We start from the raw sequence: 18,462 nt of genomic DNA, 5'->3' as shown, positions 1-18,462 counted from the left end.
TGGCAGCAGTAGGGTCTGTCTCCGCGGTGTCGGAGTGAGTGAGTGTGTGTGTGTGTGTGTGTGTGTGTGTGTACCGCAGGTCTGGCAGCAGTAGGGTCTGTCTCCGCGGTGTCGGAGTGTGTGTTTGAGGAGTTTTCTCTGCATGTTGAAGGATTTGCCGCACTGTTCGCAGGTGAACTCCTCCTCTGAGCTGTGGGTCTTCTTGTGCTCCTTCAGATTGCTGAAGTTACTGAAGCCTGACGACACAAACTCACGTGAGGACTAGATCAATCGTTCAACACACACACACACACACACACACACACACACACACACACACACCTCGTCCGCAGATGTCACACAGGTGAGGTCGGGCTCCCGAGTGGATGATGATGTGTCGCTGAACATCACCTGACGCCGCAAAGCTGAACACAGAGACTGACCGTTAATCTGGACGACTGACTCGTAACACACATTCATCTGAACATCGGATAAAGCCAGACTCATAGTTGCTGTCTGAGTTTGTTGACTCATTAGAGTTGAAGGTTTTTATTGAAGGGATTTTTGATTTCTCTTTTTATCACTCCATAAATCTGAAAATACTGTCAACAGACAGAAAAAACACATGTTTAGAGGAATAAAATGTTTTATAAATCAGTGTGAATGATATATGAACAAACCCCTCAGTAAAAACCTTCAGAATATAGATATGAATGAAACTGTAAGTTCTGCTGAAGTGGAGAAACTCTTTTAAAGATATGTGTCCAAACTCAAATCTACAGACGCACGGAGATGAAGTGTGTTCTCAATGTTTCTGTCCACCTGCAGATCTCGGACACACACTGAAACACACACTGAAACACACGCCTCGATTGGTGGAGCAGAAACAGGAAAACAACGCTCTAAAACCCGCAAACACACACACACACACACACACACACACACACACACACACACCTCTTCCCGCAGAGCTCGCAGATGTAGGGTTTGTCTCCCGAGTGCCGGCGGAGATGCGTCTGCAGGTTTCCCGCCTGAAACACACGACAGGAGTCAGACGAGCGAGCAAACACACCGTTAACGAAACCATCCGCGTCGTTAACAGGCATACTGTGCACAAAATATTATTTTATTGTTGTTATTATTTATTTGTTATATTGATATAATGGAAACATTTCCTCCAAGTGCCGCTCAGCACACCGTACGAGCCGTACCTGAGAGAAGCCTTTACCGCACACGCTACACTGGAACGGTTTCTCGCCTGCGGAGACACACGAGAGTCAGAGAGAGAGAGAGAGAGAGAGTGTGTGTGTGTGTGTGTGTGTGTGTGTGTCACCTGTGTGTGAGCGTTTGTGCAGCTCGAGGTTGCTGGGATGTTTAAACGTCTTTCCACAAACCTCACAGCAATACTTATGATTACTGCTGCTGACCTCTGACCTCTCGTCGTGACCCCTCGACTCCGCATCATCAGGCTCTGCCGCAGGTGTGGTTTTCAGCTCGGATGGTTCTGCTGGGTCAGAGTTCATGGAGAGGTCAGAGGTCGCCCCTGGCCGGTCACACGGCGCGCCGGCTCCAGCGCAGCGCCCGCCCTCCTCTTCCTCCGGCCGGACGTGCGAGCGAAGATAGTTGAACTTCTTCAGGTAAACGTCTTTCTTAGGGCGCAGGACGTGTGGGGGCGTGGCCTCTGTGGTGGGGGGTGTGGCCTCTGAGCTGGGCATGGTCTCCGGGACGGGGGGCGTGGCCTCGGGCCCGGCGTGTGATGAGGTCACGCTGGTGTGTGGCGGCTCCTCGGGCGGGAAGCCTCCGCTCTGCTGCAGATACTGTCTGGTGTAGAAGTTCCTGAGCTTGTAGCCGTGCGGCGGCTGGCGGCTCGTCTCGCGGAGCTTCTGCTGCTCGTCTGCGGGAGGAGGAAGAGGAGGAGGAGGAGGAGCTTCGGATGCAGGAAAGCTTCCCAACAGGCTGTCCTGATCGGCCAGAGGGAGGGAGACGTCGCTCGACACACACGGCTTCAGGAACTCATAACACATGTTCAGGATGTTCAACACCTGCAGCACACACACACACACACACACACATCAGCAGCTCCGTCCGCCGAAACATTCTGCAAACCTAAAAATAATGTTGTATTTCTGTAAAAGGAAGTGTGTGTGTGTGTGTGACCTGCAGGCTCTGTCCGATCTCCATCAGCGCATGAACGTTGTCCTGGTTGAGCTCCAGGTGTGATGTGTACATGTAGTCCAGAACCTGCCCGATGCCGCCCACGTCCTGAATGGCCAGCTGGAACACATCGCTCTTCTGCGCCGGCGAGTTCTGGAACAGAGACCTGAGGAGGAGAACGGTGTGTGTGTGTGTGTGTGTGTGTGAGCACGACTGCGATTCGACAATTCATTCCATCAAAGGAAATCTTAGTTTTTCCAGCTCAATGGAGCCAATAATAAGCCACATTTCTTATAATATAAATATAAATATTTCCACATTTCTTTAAAGTATATATTTGGCGTGGCGTGTTACCGGAAGTAGGCGCTGAAGGCCGCCAGCACGTTCTTATGGGCTTTAAAGCAGACGCCCTTCACCACCAGCATACAGTCACACAGCAGACCCTGGATACGCTGATCCTGCAGCTGCTGCAGCACGAACACACTGTGACTGCACACACTGTCCATCTGCACACACACACACACACACACATCAGTCACTGAGACTACACACACTGTCCATCTGCACACACACACACATCAGTCACTGAGACTACACACACTGTCCATCTGCACACACACACACACATCAGTCACTGAGACTGCACACACTGTCCATCTGCACACACACACACACACATCAGTCACTGAGACTACACACACTGTCCATCTGCGCGCGCGCACACACACACACACACACACACACACATCAGTCACTGAGACTACACACACTGTCCATCTTCGCAGACACACACCACTGCGGCATGCACAGTTGTGTGTGTGTGTGTGTGTTAATAAATCCCATTCATCACTGCCATAAAATAAAACCTTTATTTATATTATATAATATTAATAATAATAATATATTAGTATATTATAATAATACAGTCACAGCAAGAATGAAGAAAAATTGTCGCTCATCTCACCTCTCACTCGGAGGAACGGCGCTGAGCTGATGACGTCATTTGGGTTTTTCACAATAAAAGTCTTTTGTTTTTACAAATGCAGCTAATAACCACCAACTCTATAAATGCAGAATTGTAAAATATTGCAAAGCTTTTGTTTTAAATGCAATTAAATACAATTCAATTACAATATTATTTACTGTTCATTATAAAAACAATACGATCTGGTTCACCTTATACTACATCCTACAATGAGTTGGGTTATTGTTTTTATTTATATATTGCATCCAGGGTTATTGGCAAGCAAATGAAATAAGTGTAAGCTGAAGCACTGAAATGACTGGAAATAACAGGAAATCAATTAAAACTAAAACTGAAATCAACCCAAATAGTAACAAATAGTAAAATGACAAAAGCACAAATTACACTGAAAAGGTTGAAATATTATAAAGGTAATTTAAAATATCAATACAACTAAAGTGGTAGAAATAATACAATTTGTACTGTGTTATTATGCCTTTATTAATGCCATATTTTATTATGTGCCAAAGTTAAATGTTTACTTTTTTGTCCCTTTTCTTTCTTTTATGTTTGCGCAACTGTTGATTGGTGTTTCAGTCCGGAGTGAAAACAGAGTGACACCAAGCGCGTGCGTGTCTGTTGCGACCGCGACGCTTGATTTAAAAAACTCGCGTGTTCCCGTGAGCAACGAGGAGTGTCCTTACCGGAGCGGAGACTCGTTTACCGGGATTAATTCAAGAGAACCGGAGCAGAGACTCGTTTACCGGGATCAAGAGAACCGGACCGGGTGCCGAAGGTGCCGAACCCAGTCCCGCTGATCATTAATAATCATCATCATCATCATCATCATCAACTTCCACAGATAATCACAGTTCTGCTTTATTAAGGTACAGGATCACAGTTACAAGAATTCTCTTTGTATATGCGAGACTTCCGGTTTATGATCCGCTATAAGGAAATTACTTGAACAGAAGTGTTTTTAAATTATAGTAGTTGAAAAAAATACCACTTGATAGAGTGGCGCTGATATGACGTCACTTTGTAGTCCAACCAACAGTTCTTATCACGCTGGATTTTCCCGTTGCTTAGATTATCGCTAAAATCCACCTCTGTGATCAACAAAGTTTATGATATTTGCACATTTTGTCCATCAAGATAATTATCACCGACGAACACAACTTTTATAAATTTTTAAGCATAGATAGAGTCGGCAGAAGTAAAAATCTAAAGGTAGACTATAAACGTACTACACCACGGTCGCATAAATTTAACGTCAACCATCACTGATTTTCCGACAACTCAGTTTTTATCTAAACACATTTTTTCCACAAGCTTTGAGTCATTATAGTGTATAGAGCACGATTATTAACGAGGCTGTAAAGACCGAGTTTAGCTGACGTTAAATCTCCGCGACAGCCTCTGTAGTCCCATTTAGCCTCTTGTTGGCATTTTTCAAGACGCATAACGGCTTCAAAAAATCACGAGTGGGTAATACTGATGTCATAGATTAAAACATGACGTGTCTTGAGCTTGTGTTCATCACCATTTCACCAAAACCCCTTTTAAAAACCCGTTCACCAAAATTACAAATTTAAGCTGTTTTTCCTTGAAAGAAAATCTTCATGTCTTAAAATATCTTGGTTGTCGATCACACGTTGATCTGATTGGTTACACACCTTGTTTGTGACGTTAGAAACACCAACGATTTGGTTCACTGGTCTTTGGTTCACTGCAGTTTTAACTTTAAGCTGCATAACTGCCTGTTTTTGTACAGGGATAATAACTGTAAGGATCAGTTGTCCTCCTCTTCCTCCTCAGGATCAGCTGTTCTTCCTCAGGATCAGCTGTTCTCCTCCTCTTCTTCCTCAGGATCAGCTGTTCTCCTCCTCTTCTTCCTCAGGATCAGCTGTTCTTCCTCAGGATGGTGTTCTTCACGTGCGATGCCTGCGGAGAGTCTCTAAAGAAAGCTCAGGTGGAGAAGCACCTGCTGAAGTGCCGCGGCTGTCGAGTTCTGTCCTGCATCGACTGCGGGAACGACTTCCGGTGGGTCGAGAGAGAGAGAGAGAGAGAGAGTGTGTGTGTGTGTGTGATTGTGAGAGAGTGTGTGCTGAACGTGACCGTGTGTGTGTGTGTGTAGAGGTGACGATTACAAGAACCACAACAAGTGCATCAGTGAGGATCAGAAGTATGGAGGCAAAGACTTCCAGGCGAAGGCGAACAAGGGTGACGTGAAGCAGCAGCAGTGGATTCAGGTGAGTGTGTGTGTGTGTGTGAGAGAGGAGTGTGTGTGTGTGTGTGTGAGGGATTCTGGGAAGGCTCACGGGTCTGCTTGTCCTCAGAGGATCCAGGAGGCGTCGGATCGGCCCGGTGTTCAGCCCAGACTCCAGCAGGTCCTGCGGCAGGTCGCCGCCTACGGGAACGTTCCCCGGAAGAGAGCCAAGTTCCAGGTGAGGAAGAGTGTGTGAGGAAGAGTGTGTGTGAGGAAGAGTGTGTGTGCCTGACCCGTAACGCTTGCTCTGATCCTCTGCAGAACTGGATGAAGAACAGCCTGAAGATCCACAGTCCCGAGTTACTGGAGCAGGTGTGGGAGATCTTCTCTGCGGCCGACAGCGTAAGTGTGTGTGCGTGAGTGTGTGTGTGTGTGTGTGTGTTTGTGTGTGTGTGTTTATGGTGAAGTTTTGCTTTTGTGTCGTGATGTTTCAGGACTGCAACCAAACGACAGAAGAACACAAACCGAACCGAAGCGAGCCGACCAACGGCACTGAGACTAATGAAGGAAAGAGGGAAGAGCGGAAGGATAAAAAGAGAGAGAGCGAGAGAGAGAGAGAGACATCAGAGCAGCAGAACGGAAAGAAACAGAGCAGGAAGAAGAGGAAACGAGAGGAAAGAGGACAGGACACGGAGGAGAAGACCAAGAAAAGGAGAGAAGAGCCGTCTGATGGTAAGTGTCGGAGTCTGACGTCTCCAGCCGTGTCTGTGAACCGAACTTACTTCCTGTCTGCTTTGACCAATCAGAGAGCCAGGATCTGGAGGGGGAGGAGCCAGAGAACCAGCAGTCCGAATCAAACTCTACAGGTATTTCATAATAAGAGTCTGAACAGCAGGGAAGCTTGCGTCCGCCACAGAATAAAACATTTTAAGAGATAATTACCACTTTTCATCTCAATTCAGAGTTTCCGAGCAATTTTGAGGTTTTAACACGCAATTCTGACTTTATATCCGACGATTCTGAGAAATAAAGTCAGAATTGCGAGATGTAAACACAAAGAGGGAGAATTGCTAGTTTTTTCTCGCAATTGTGTGTACCTTTATTTTTTATTTGATTCTGCTTCGCTGGAGCGGCGTGAAGATCTCCTGAGTTGTGTTCGCAGGGAAGTTTAACTGGAAAGGGACGATCAAGGCGGTTCTGCGCGACGCTCCTGAGGACGGCCTCGCCGTGAAGAAGCTCCGCAAGAAGGTGAGCGGCGCGTCGGCCAATCAGCAGCAGCGCAGACACGTGACCGCGCAAACGCTCCTGGCCATCACTAATTGTTTTACACATTTGGGGCTTTCGCACGGGTGCTTCTGGGAGCGCGGGTCGTTCTCCTGGTTGCGTTCGCAGCGCTACGAACTCTGTAGCGGCGTCAGACTCGCTCGTTGTTGAGACTTTTATTTTAGCAGCGCTGAGCTCACAGCGCTCGCATTCTCCCGTTCATTAATCGATCTGTCATCAGTGCTGTCGAACACGTCATTAGCAAGAGCTGTTATATATGAAAGTAGACTGTAATAAAGTCTTTAGCGTATGGCGTGTGTCGCTGAGCTGAAACGCATCATCATGTTCCTCTCGGTCTCAAAGCTGCGTTGGGTTTCTCCTTCGCGTAAGGCCGTGTGTCCACCAAAGCGTTTTTATCCCGCTGAAAACGCCAGACGCTCTGCTGACGACACTCTGCTGTTTTTTCGTTGAGACGTTTCGTTGCTATGATGCAGAACATCCGCAACAGTTTGAATGTTGGCAGTTGGAATGTGACAGTTGGTCGGTGTGGTATTAGTCCCGCCCCTCCTCCACTGTGATTAGCCGGCTGGGTAAAAAGTTACAGTGATAAGCGCTGTGTTTTATCCGTCGGAACATTTTTCAATTCTCGGCGACCAGTAAAAACGCTGGGCACTCGGCGCTTCAGCGCGGAAAAATGCTCAGCGCCTCGGTACGCTCATGGCGTTTAAAAACCGCGGCGCTCCCATTGAAAACAATTGAAAACATACGCTAGGCGCATGGAAAAGCGCTTTGGTGGACACACGGCCTAAAGGTTCAGAGCTTCATCTATTCGCAGAGCTAGTTTCTGGAGTAAATATATCGGCTGTAATCTGTGTTCACACTGATCAATAATGGCGGGCGCTGGTGTTTCTCGTGCGTTCGGCCAATCAGAGAACACCACCGTCTCTGTAGTTCCTCTAGAGCGACTCTGGAGGAGTAAAGGAGATCGCCGGACTCCGGGAGCTTCCCGACAGCGAAAGCCCACTTTATGTTTACTTCGACACACGTTTGACATCGACTCACCCGTCGACCTTTTCCAGGTTTTAGCTGCTTATTATTCGTTTACTGGAGATGGAAACTACAGATCGGAAGAGGAGCTTCTGTCTCTGTTCAACAAGAAGATCAACAACAACCCCAAGTTTAAGACGCTGAAGGAGAAGGTGCGGCTGGTGAAGTGACGAGGTCATCATCATCATCTCCTGCTGGACGTCCGGCTCCGAAATCTGATTAATGCCTTAAAACAGTCATATCAAGAACAATTTCTCTATATGGCTCATTAATAAAACATACGATGTACAATCAGGCAAAGCAAATGTGTAGTTTTACGCTGTTTAAAACGTATAAAGCGTTTAATGTAACTGGGCGCTCTACTTGTGTATAGAGAATTAGGTGTATACTGAGTTTGGTGTTTTAATAAAACTGTCTTAATTCATCAAGCCACCAGTTTTATAATGTGTGTGTGTGTGTATATAATGCATCTTCATGTTAGTGTAGGGTTTGGGTTAGTGTGTGATGGGTCGGGTTAGAATGTCCCATCCTCTCTCACACACTGGCGTACTGGAGAAGGCGTAGAGTAGGCCGTATGCGCTGCCGGTGTTCAGCTCTCAGCGCAGCGACACACACGCGAGTGTTAGCCCGTTAGCGAGGAGAGATGATGTGTGTGAGGCTCGGGTGAATCGGACTCTTGTGTGGGACATTCCTCCTCTCGCGGGGCAGGGTCAGTTGGCCCGCGCGCACAGAGCCTCCATACAGGAGCGAGCGCCGCGCGGCCCCGCGGGTCAGGGCCCCAGAATGGGCTGCCTGTTACACACACACACACACACACACACACACACACACACACGGCGGAGCGCTGAGTCCGGAGGCTGATAATCCCCGTGTGCGGCACTGATCCCGCGCTTAGCTGTAATGATATCGGCGGGACGGGGCTTTAGCGCGGCCTAGCTCGCGTTAGCTGGACTTAAACTGCTGGTTTATACCTGTAATGTTGTCATGTAGGCAGCGCTGGAGAAACAACTGAGAAATTTAAGATTCTGTGTCCATTTAAAACTCTGCCTACCCAAAAAAAGCACCGGAGTGAACGTTAAAAAATATCCACGTTTAATTCTTCTTCAAATGTGTAGAGTTAAACCCTGTTCTGAACGGGTTTCATTGAGGCCGTAGAGTTTCTCACTGTTGTGTTTTAGATGAGAAAACTTTGTAAAGAAACCTTATCTTATTGTTCTGACTCCAGGACAGATGCTAAAGAAAACCAATAGTTACCTGAATATTTTCAGTTAAAATTAGGTGCAGATGATTTTATATATGAATATTTTACTTTATTTGAAGACTAATCATGAGCTGTTTACACTCGACTGCATTCGTCCAGCCATTGGCTGTTATAGAACCGCATTGTAATCTGTGTCTGAAAGGGTTAATTCACCCAGAAATCATTTACTCCCCTTCATCTTTCGCAGAAAAACATTCGGTCACACTTAATTTTACAGTGTCCTTGTTGCATATGTTACCGTAGTAATAACTTAGTAATAAATTATGCATAATTACATGCAACTAATGCTTAACCTAACCCTAGAGTAACCCTATAGTAAGTGCATGCAGTTTAATTAATAATATTACTCCGTAATCAAATATATAATTACACTAACAATTACACCTTAAAATAAAGTGTAACCCTTTATTTAATGGTGTCCTTGTTACATTTAAGTAATATTTATTTACTATAGGGTCATGCTTGAGTTTAATTATGTGTAATGTACTGTTATTATACAGTAGCGCGCAACAATATTTTTAGTTTTAAGTAAATGAGAAACAGTCAAGACATTGAGACCTTTTTGCAATCCCGTTCAACTGATTAGATCAAGAGAGCACAGGTACGCCTGCTGAAGATCTGCCAATCTGGAAAGCTATATTATTATTATTATTATAATTATTTATTTATATGTTATTCTGGAAAGAAACATCTGAGGATATGGCAGTTTTATATGCAGATCATAAAGACATCTTCTAAATGTCTATATATGACATCTAACTGGAAATGACCTAGAGATGTATTGAGATGAACAAACTCTAGAAAATACTTCTTCCAGATGTAAATAGACGTCTCTAAAATGTGTGTGTGCTAATAGAGTGATTCATTTATGCTAGTGTTGGTCCTACACAAACATCTGCAAGACGTCTATTAAAGAGCGCTTCATCTGGAAAGCATCGGATGTGTACAAACATCTGAGAAACGTCTTTAAGATGTCATTTTACATGTGTTAAATCATAAACATCTTAAATACATTTTCAAAATGTCTCTTTATCGTCTTACAGGCGTATTACAGATTAGCAAACACTCAGAAAAATCATCTTCCCGATGTAAAGGCGCACGTCAAATAGACGTCTCTGAGATGTACGTGTGCTATTGGAAAAGTTATTTTTAACTCGCAGTAAAACGCTGTTCCTTCAGGACACGAGTAGCAGACGATAAATACACACAATATAATCAGGAACAGAGAGTTAAAGCATTACTGACAGGAGCTGGAGTGGGATATTAATGATTCATATTGCTGAAACACTATTCTACGATCAGTACAGAATCATCAAAATAGATCATCTATAAGTGTTTATACAACTTCTGTGGAACACTAAAGGAGATGTTTTGAGAAATGGATGTTATCCATACAATGAAAGTCAATGGGGTCCAATATTCTTCAAAACATCATCCTTTTTGAGAGTCCAACGGCAGGTTTGGACCGATGTAAACAATGACAGATTAATTCAGTTTGAGCGTTTCTAACACACACAATGGTGGCTTTCGGTGTGTTTGGTGCGATGCGTCATCGCCGACATGCTGAAACACGATTGTGGGAAATGTTGAGACATGCTCCACTCGGCTCCGTCGCCGGAGTCAGCAAAAACCAGAGCCGTGTGCAGTATGTAAGGTATACGTCTCTGATAAAGCTTCCTCACAGAACCCTATTGTTCTCCTCATCGCTGCCCCAAAGGCCTCTGGGAAACAGGAGCAGAAAGCCTGGTTCACTGCAGCGGAGGGGAATGGAAGTATATGGTTTTATTGTCTGTTTGGGTGAGAATCAAATGCGCTCAGCGTTTTCTCAGAATATCGGGCCAGCACACACACACACACACACTAGAGGAAGTTTGATGTTCAGATGTGCTGAATGACCGGCATTATGAAGCGTAAAGGTCTTTTGTCCGGTCGGCTCAGAACATGATACTCTCATAAAGCACAATCCGGGTTCTGTTGTGAGTTCTGGTGTGTGCTGAAGATAAGAGCCGGCCACAGGTAAGCCAATCGCCTCGCATCTTGATAACTGTTTAGTGTCTGGCTGATTAGTTTGATGTGATTTTTGAATATTGGAAGGCCTCACTGCATTCATATGTAGATCAGACACACATGCTGCTCAACCAGTGTGGGTTTATCAAAGATCCATGTGCTTGGGATATCTGGATGGGTTTAAGGTTTTCCAGAGAGCAGATGGAGGTTTGATTGACGTCTGCACATCATCTCACTATTGTTTGTTTTTCTTAGACGTGATTGAGGTCGAGTGTTCTGGACGTCCATCATCGGTCTGAGGAGATCTGAAATCATCAATATCACTCTTCCTGATATTTCTGCCTTCGGAGAGGAGATTGGATCATTTAACTCCTGATTGGTAATGTTTACAGAACACCAGCACTGCAAATTAAGTAATGGATATCACTATACTCTTCCAATTGATTAATTCCATTTTGGAAATGCAAAAATAAATAAATAAATTACAAGTTTTCTGGAATGTTATGCTTAAATATGCAAACGAGGCGAAATATGCACTAATTTGCATATATTTCCGGCACATTCATCTGAACATTGGATAAAGCCAGGCTCATAGTTGCTGTCTGAGTTTGTTGACTCATTAGAGTTGAAGGTTTTTATAGAAGGGATTTTTGATTTCTCTTTTTATCACTCCATAAATCCGAAAATACTGTCAACAGACAGAAAAAACACATGTTTAGAGGAATAAAATGTTTTATAAATCAGTGTGAATGATATATGAACAAACCCCTCAGTAAAAACCTTCAGAATATAGATATGAATGAAACTGTAAGTTCTGCTGAAGTGGAGGAAAACTCTTTTAAAGATATGTGTCCAAACTCAAATCTACAGACGCACAGAGATAAAGTGTGAAAAAATAAACACGTAAATGTCTATTTTGAATGTTTTATTCTGAAACAACACGCTGAAAAGCCAGAGTCTAAAATCTCAAAATTGGCCAGTGCATGAAATAAACAAGTCACGTCACTTTTATTTCTATAGCGCTTTTTACAATACAGAGTGTTTCAAAGCAGCTTCATAGAGATAATAAGAAAATAGTGCAAAAACGTTCTAGAAGAAAAAGTGTCTCAATCCAGCTTAAGTTCAGTGATGGTTCATTTCTGTTGTAAAAAAGTTAGTTTTGTTCATTTATATATATATGTATCCAGAGTCCGCTCTGGAGAAAACCGTGATGTCATCATCCAGCTCAGTTCAGTTCTCATATAATGCTGTCAATGCAGGAGATCAATAATAGTGTTGGATATTAAATTAAATGGCAGCAATGCTTTTGCATGTAGTGTCTCTTTAAATGACGCGGCATTAATTGTACAGTATGCAGTTTCTTGTGTGTGTGTGTGTGTGTGTGTGTGTGGATCAGTTGCTCCAGATGGATTGGGCTCCAGCTGGCAGGAAACTCTAGTCCAGGTGTATTTAGAGAGACCGGGGCTGTTGGCAGGAGACAGTATTCCACACCTGTGCTCACCTGTGCTGGTGTCTACACACCTGAACAACAGCTGACCTCCTGAACCCACACACACACACACAGGTGCTGCTCACGGACCGGCTGAACTCACACACACACACACTCACATGCTGCATTCACTGTTTGTCCATCACTGGGAGTTTGACATGTTTCTCTTATTGATTATTGGCTTCTAGTGTGTTGTGTGTGGAAATATGAAAACAGTAAAAAAGGGAAGTTGCGACAGATCTTTTCTTCCATATTGTGACGTACATCTGAGTGTAACGAATTATCAAAACATAAATAAATGTTTAGTATATCATGATTATGACTTTTGTGTTAGTTTCAACTTTTTGTGTTAATGTCAGCCTTTTAATGTCATAATTTTGACTTTTTATGTCATATATTTAACTTAGAAACCGGTCAAAGACAGACGGTCTGTCTGTCAAGGACCTGCGCCTGGACACACACACACACACACACACACACACACTCCAGATCTGCACCGGCACACGGCTACTCGGAAGCGATAAATAATTCTGTATTATACATTTTTAAGGTCAGACAAGTCATTTGTTTAGGTCAATTGTAAAGAAAGACTACACGCCTGCACATATATATTCAAACGTCGGAATCGATTCGCGAGCGTCAGGCAGGCGACTCACTTGAATCCTGAATCTCGCGAGCGTCTCCAAATCTCTCGCCGCGTGAATGTGACGTCACCCGGGCATCATGGCGGAGTTCAGCGAATTTATGAAGTTGCGGAGGCGATTTAAGACTAACGAAGAGCCAGAGGAAGAAGAAAAGAGTGAGAAACACACACACTGACTTCCAGCGTCTCTAGCTGAACGCGTGTTAAACTCTGCTCGAGTCTTTGCGTGTCGTATCAGCTGTGTTTGCTGCTGTCTGATGATGATGTTGTGTTATTGTTGTGCAGCTGCTGGTTCTGATGAGGCTGTGGAACTGAAGCCGTCCGCTCGGATCAACCGGGACTCCGTCTTCTGGCTTCTGGCTTCTGTCGCTCTCACCTATTATGTGGATTTCTTCTCTGTAGTGCTGAACCACACTGACATTCACAGGTGACTAACCTTAAAGGAACACTCCGACTTTTTGGGACTTTAGCCTATTCACCTTACCCCCCAGAGTTAGATAAGTCCATACATACCTTTTTCATCTCTGTGCATGCTATAAGTCTGTTTGACGCACCCACCGCTAGCCTAGCTTAGCACAAAGACTGGATGTGAATGGTTGCAGCTTTCATACTAATCCAAATGAGTGACAAAATAACGCAAACGTTTTCCTATTTACATGTTGTGGTTTGTATAGTCACAGAGTGTGCAAATATCAAGGCCATATGAGACACAGACATCTTTTAACTGTATAAATACTATACTTCTGAAGGGGAAGCACTGCTACTTGGGCAGAGTGATAACAATCACCTGAGACGCACCGTGACGAGGAGCAGAGAGTTCGCTTCGCTCAGCGTTGGAATAAAGAGTCAGCAATTACTAACGTTAGATAGAAAAGCAAAGTTTATCATGGGTGTTTGCTTTATTGTATGAGCTGTGACAATTAACAGGGGAGACCAGGTAATACAGTACCATGTTTCATTGATTTCCAACCAAAAACGCACCCAGATTTATAAATATCACATGAATAAATAATTATTATTACAGGAATCAATATATTTTAAATGCAATTTATTAGCTGAACCAAATGTATTCAACAGTAAATACATTTGCATATATAATATACAGTATTGCATTACTATAGGATAGAATAAGGGGAAAGTAATAGCACAAATTGTTTTTGCACAATGAACTCACAGCCTATCGTACCCTTTTGCACGCTCAAGTTCGTTATTTCCATGGTTATTTCAAATTTAGGCTACTAGACGCGCCGCGCGCAGGGTGCAAGTTCAACGCGGTAAACGCGCTCGTTTTTTTTCCCCAAGCGCGTCCGCACCGCATCAAGATAAAAACATATTCATACCCTAATCATATAATAGTGTCACTAACGTTACATTAGATCTGGCTAAAGGCACTGTTACAGTAGGTCATCTAAAAACAGAACACTTACCTCAGCCGCAGGTGATCCACTTGTCCTGTCTGTGCTATCGATGGGATGGCCGTATCCTTCAGCACATTATGGTCCGTGTGGCAAATTCCATTTTTTCAAAATAGTCGTCCTCATTGAAATGTACCGAGCAAACGTAATGTCCCTTGATAATCTTAGGTGTGTTTGGATAAATATCCAGAGTAAGTTAGCCATTTCTTCATCCAGTCAGCGTTTTTAGTTGGAATTCTGTGAAACATGGTATTACCTCCCCTGTTTACAGTCGCAGCTATTTACAATAGAGCGAAAACCCATGACTCTAAACTACGCTTTTACTATTTATAAATTGCTGACTCTGTTACCCAAACACCGAGCGAACTCTCCGCTCCTCACCACGGCGTGTCTCCGGTGATGCGGTTATTACGCCGTCAAAGTAGCAGTGCTTCGCCTTCAGAGAATAGTTCCCAGGTTTTATACGGTTAAAAGATGTCTGTGTCTCATTTGACTTTGTTATTTGTACATTATGTGACTATACAAATCACAACATGTAAATAGGAAAACGTTTGCGTTATTTTGCCACTCATTTGGATCAGTATGAAAGCTGCAACCATTCACATCCAGTCTTTGTGCTAAGCTAGGCTAGCGGTGGGTGCGTCAAACAGACTTATAGCACGCACGGAGATGAAAAAGGTATGTATGGACTTATCTAACTCTGGGGGGTAAGGTGAATAGGCTAAAGTCCCAAAAAGTCGGAGTGTTCCTTTAACCCTAACTAACTAACCAGCACTGTCAGCGGTTACTGACAGATGTACTGCGAACCTTAGTACACAAACAACTGAAACACTCTTTCTCTGTCATATGGTTTTATCCTGGATTACAATAGAGATTATAGTGCTCTGGTTACAGTAGTGAGAGAACACCAACACTGGCCTACAAACACTCGCTCTCATACACACACACAGACACACTTATTATTTTAAGTTTCAGTTTAAATATTATTGACTTTTTGTAACTATCTTGTTTTTTTTGTCTTTGAACATTTGTGTTGAGCTGGAGTAACGCCTGTGTTTCAGCTGGTGGTTCTCCGTGGGTCTGGTGTTGCTGGGATTGTGCCTCGGTCTGGCTGCCTTCTGTATTGTGTATCTGGAGTGGTTCAGGGGCATCAGGCACTACGAGCAGGAGTATCCCGCCGTCCCTGCCGTGACCACTGCCGCCTTCCTCGCCGCGTCCTGCAGGTCAGAACCACAGTCATGTCGTGACGGGAAACACGCTTTGTGAAGCTTTCAAACCTTTGCGAATCAATTGTTCCGAATCAGTGATTCAAACTGCCAAAGTCACGTGATTTTAATAAACGTATATAAATAAATCGTTTAGCTCTACAATGTGTCTCATTAATGGAAATGCAGCCTCTTTTTGCGCTCAACATCATTATTAGACAGTTTGCATCAAATTTGGTATTTTTTATAATCTTTAAGACAAACCGTGTGTAAGTTCATAAGTGGACAGCATTGCTGAGACTGCAGAGTGAACCAAAAACACGGTTCTGACGACCTTGTAACCAATCAGGTCACTAGGGTGGCGGGGCTTTCGCATATCATTAACTATGCTCTGAAGCAGCGCAGTCTCAAGCAGAGTATGTGAGCGGAGTGGAGCGGCAACAATTTCCCCTCCACGCTCCAAGCATTATATAATCACTCCGCTCCGGGTTCACCATTTACCGCTCCCGCTCCACTCCTCGCTCACTGATATCAGAAACACCGCTCCGTGTTCGCTCCCCAAGGAAATTCCGAATTAAGTATTTAAGTATGCTTTAAAATCTCACAAAATGTCTCCTCATCATAATAGATACATAGGCATAAATAAATAAAAAAAAAGCAACGTTAGGAGAATAGTTGCAATGTTGTTTATTGGATTTGGATAGTGTGCAAACTTTTCCTATGACATGCTATGCTTATTACAGGTTATCAGCATTATAAATTAAATATCATTGCTGCTTTTTGCAGAGCACATTTTGTTCGGAAAGAAGAAAATAACTACGTTTTCATCAGTTATTTATCTACGGGTCGCTACATTTCTCACAGATTCATGCTCATTTAAAATCAAATACTGACAGATAGCCGACTGTATGATTACATTTGTTTGAATGCAATGCATTAGTGAGAAAGCGATTGCGTTGGTGAATAAGTGTTACCTGTTTAAAATGTGCTTTCACCCCGCCCGATCCAGCGCCCCATCTCATGAAAGTGCGTAGGCTATCTATATTTTATTTCTCGTGGGCATAGCCTACGATACGCACTTAATGGCAAGAACGCACTTCACACCCATCCTAACCAAGGGGTTTAGTGTGCGTCATTTGCACGCACAAACAATTTTTTGGCATATAATAATAGGCACGAGAAATAAAATGTGTGCTATAGATTCGCACTTTCATGAGATCGTGGTGCCCGCTCAGGATTGATAACTATAACCTCCCGCAGCCACTCATGTCCATCGGCGTCATCATAACCCTCACATTTTTTTCTGATTTGAGTGATCCATCTGTATCATGCTAGCGTAATGTGTTTAACACGTGAATCCTTACTAAAAATGCAGTTCTATAATGAGCCGTTGGCATGAATTGTCCTCGTGATAGAGCGGTAGAGGAGCGCGCTCGGAGCGAGTGAAAACCACGACGCTCCGACTTTTAAAAAATCCGCTCCGCGCTCCATTCAAAATCATGCCGCTCCACTCCTCGCTCCGCTCCGCTCACATACTCTGGTCTCAAGACAAGCAGGCTGTCCCGGGATATTTGTGTTGATATGATAAATCAAGTTCTTTTAACAAATTAGCAAAAGGCTAATCATATTAATTACCGTTTTACCGTTAATATGCGATATCATTGTGCAGCGAAGTAAAGTTGAGTGAGTGGGTCAGGTATTCTGGATTGCTGTGAGTGAGTGGAGGCGGGAATCACACCACATATACTAAATGAAGCAAAGGTTACATTCAAGATATTTTAAAGCATGAAGTTTGACAAAAATATTAAAATATGTCGTTTTGGTGATCAGATGAGTTTTAAGGGATAAAATGGTTGACTACAGGAGACTTTAAATACAGATTGCACAATGATCTATTGATCGCTCACAATCTGATTAAATGTTTGTTTTCTTCACAAAAACTCAATTTATTTCGAAATGTGTAAAACCAAAGTACTAATATTAATATGTTGCATATCTCATATTATAGTAATTAGATTTAGGCGTTGAGTGTGTTTGATTGTCAGGGTTCAATAAATGCTCTTAAAATAGACTTTCCTTTGCCAAACAAAGTGAAATCAAATCAAGTGTTAATAACGTGTGTGTGGTTAGCTGTGTGCTGAAATGTATTGATGTAGTTTTGTCCAATCAGAAGCAGATGTGAGTGATGTCATGATGTGTGTTTCAGCTTGAACATCGCTCTGTGGCCGGTCTGGTCCTTCTTCACTCCTGTGCTTCTGTTCACTCAGTTCATGGGTGTGTTGATGCTGATCTCGCTGCTCGGCTGAACACTTCCTCACACAGCTGTTCCGACCCGTGCCACAGCCAGAGGTCAGCTGATCTGTGACCTCCCACTGACCTCTGACCTCTGCTTCAGTCCAGGGCTGAGGAGCCGCTCCAGTGAGAGATGACATTCAACATGCATTCGTATTCCTCCGTTTTTGTGTTTGGTGTCCTGAAAGAGGTCGTTGAAGGATCCTGTAAGTTGAACTGGATGTGTTCTTTGAGGACCTGATGATTCCTGATTTGAGTGTCTTCTAAAAATGCTTTATATTACATATAAAACACACCTTTTGAAGGGTTAACTCAAGATACTCATGTTTTATATCATGTTTTAATGTTTGCCCGTAATTAAACGTATGAAATAACTGATTAAATAAAAGAGATTTTATATTACTTGGAATTTTCCGTCTGTCTGCCTTCAGATGCTCTTAATAGGGTCAAATTCACATTTGTAGAACAAAACCTTTATGTAATGTGAACCACAGAGCTTATTTTAGTCACACACACAATGATTGAACAAACCCT

At 43.5% G+C, this 18,462-nt stretch overlaps 3 protein-coding genes across 6 annotated transcripts in view; 2 read left to right on the top strand and 1 right to left on the bottom strand.

The window, feature by feature from the left end:
• Positions 1-3,197, bottom strand: part of zbtb49 (zinc finger and BTB domain containing 49) — a 5,581-nt gene extending 2,384 nt beyond the window's left edge. Inside the window, 8 exon segments of the mRNA XM_039654906.2 lie at positions 75-236; positions 322-404; positions 937-1,010; positions 1,191-1,237; positions 1,313-2,021; positions 2,137-2,299; positions 2,488-2,639; positions 3,098-3,197. Of these exon segments, the coding sequence (XP_039510840.2) occupies positions 75-236; positions 322-404; positions 937-1,010; positions 1,191-1,237; positions 1,313-2,021; positions 2,137-2,299; positions 2,488-2,639 (1,390 nt within the window). The 5' untranslated portion in view covers positions 3,098-3,197.
• Positions 3,198-3,706: 509 nt separating this feature from the next.
• lyar (Ly1 antibody reactive homolog (mouse)) lies at positions 3,707-8,044 on the top strand. 4 transcript variants are annotated; one of them, XM_089135173.1, is made up of 10 exons: positions 3,707-3,984; positions 4,872-4,948; positions 5,011-5,140; positions 5,235-5,349; positions 5,437-5,544; positions 5,628-5,708; positions 5,801-6,038; positions 6,113-6,172; positions 6,469-6,554; positions 7,649-8,044. In XM_089135173.1, exons 3-10 carry the CDS (start codon positions 5,019-5,021, stop codon positions 7,784-7,786), a joined length of 948 nt encoding a protein of 315 aa, XP_088991299.1. In that variant the 5' UTR covers positions 3,707-3,984; positions 4,872-4,948; positions 5,011-5,018; the 3' UTR covers positions 7,787-8,044. The 4 variants fall into 4 exon arrangements, with proteins under 4 accessions (XP_088991299.1, XP_088991297.1, XP_039510850.2 ...); XM_089135171.1 differs by having other exon boundaries at positions 3,708-3,984; positions 4,916-4,948; XM_039654916.2 differs by lacking the exon at positions 4,872-4,948 and having other exon boundaries at positions 3,708-3,984; positions 4,998-5,140.
• A 4,971-nt stretch (positions 8,045-13,015) lies between these two features.
• Positions 13,016-18,330, top strand: tmem128 (transmembrane protein 128). Its single transcript, XM_039654918.2, has 4 exons — positions 13,016-13,172; positions 13,302-13,443; positions 15,493-15,654; positions 17,843-18,330. The coding sequence occupies exons 1-4, from the start codon at positions 13,097-13,099 to the stop codon at positions 17,940-17,942; spliced, it is 480 nt and encodes a 159-aa protein (XP_039510852.2). The 5' UTR covers positions 13,016-13,096; the 3' UTR covers positions 17,943-18,330.
• The last annotated feature ends 132 nt before the right edge of the window (positions 18,331-18,462 follow it).

This window comes from Pimephales promelas, chromosome 9, assembly GCF_988280905.1.
Source record: "Pimephales promelas chromosome 9, fPimPro1.hap1.1, whole genome shotgun sequence".
In the NCBI taxonomy this organism is placed as follows: domain Eukaryota; kingdom Metazoa; phylum Chordata; class Actinopteri; order Cypriniformes; family Leuciscidae; genus Pimephales; species Pimephales promelas.
This window is presented reverse-complemented; position numbering and strand designations above follow the sequence as displayed.

Bases quoted from the DNA above. Each gene is read 5' to 3' on its own strand.
- lyar (XM_089135173.1), top strand. From the start codon at position 5,019: ATGGTGTTCTTCACGTGCGATGCCTGCGGAGAGTCTCTAAAGAAAGCT. The intron at 5,350-5,436 runs GTGAGTGTGTGT...GCTTGTCCTCAG, and splicing joins AGCAGCAGCAGTGGATTCAG to AGGATCCAGGAGGCGTCGGA. The intron at 6,173-6,468 runs GTATTTCATAAT...TTGTGTTCGCAG, and splicing joins GTCCGAATCAAACTCTACAG to GGAAGTTTAACTGGAAAGGG.
- tmem128 (XM_039654918.2), top strand. From the start codon at position 13,097: ATGGCGGAGTTCAGCGAATTTATGAAGTTGCGGAGGCGATTTAAGACT. The intron at 13,173-13,301 runs GTGAGAAACACA...ATTGTTGTGCAG, and splicing joins GCCAGAGGAAGAAGAAAAGA to CTGCTGGTTCTGATGAGGCT. The intron at 15,655-17,842 runs GTCAGAACCACA...TGTGTGTTTCAG, and splicing joins TTCCTCGCCGCGTCCTGCAG to CTTGAACATCGCTCTGTGGC.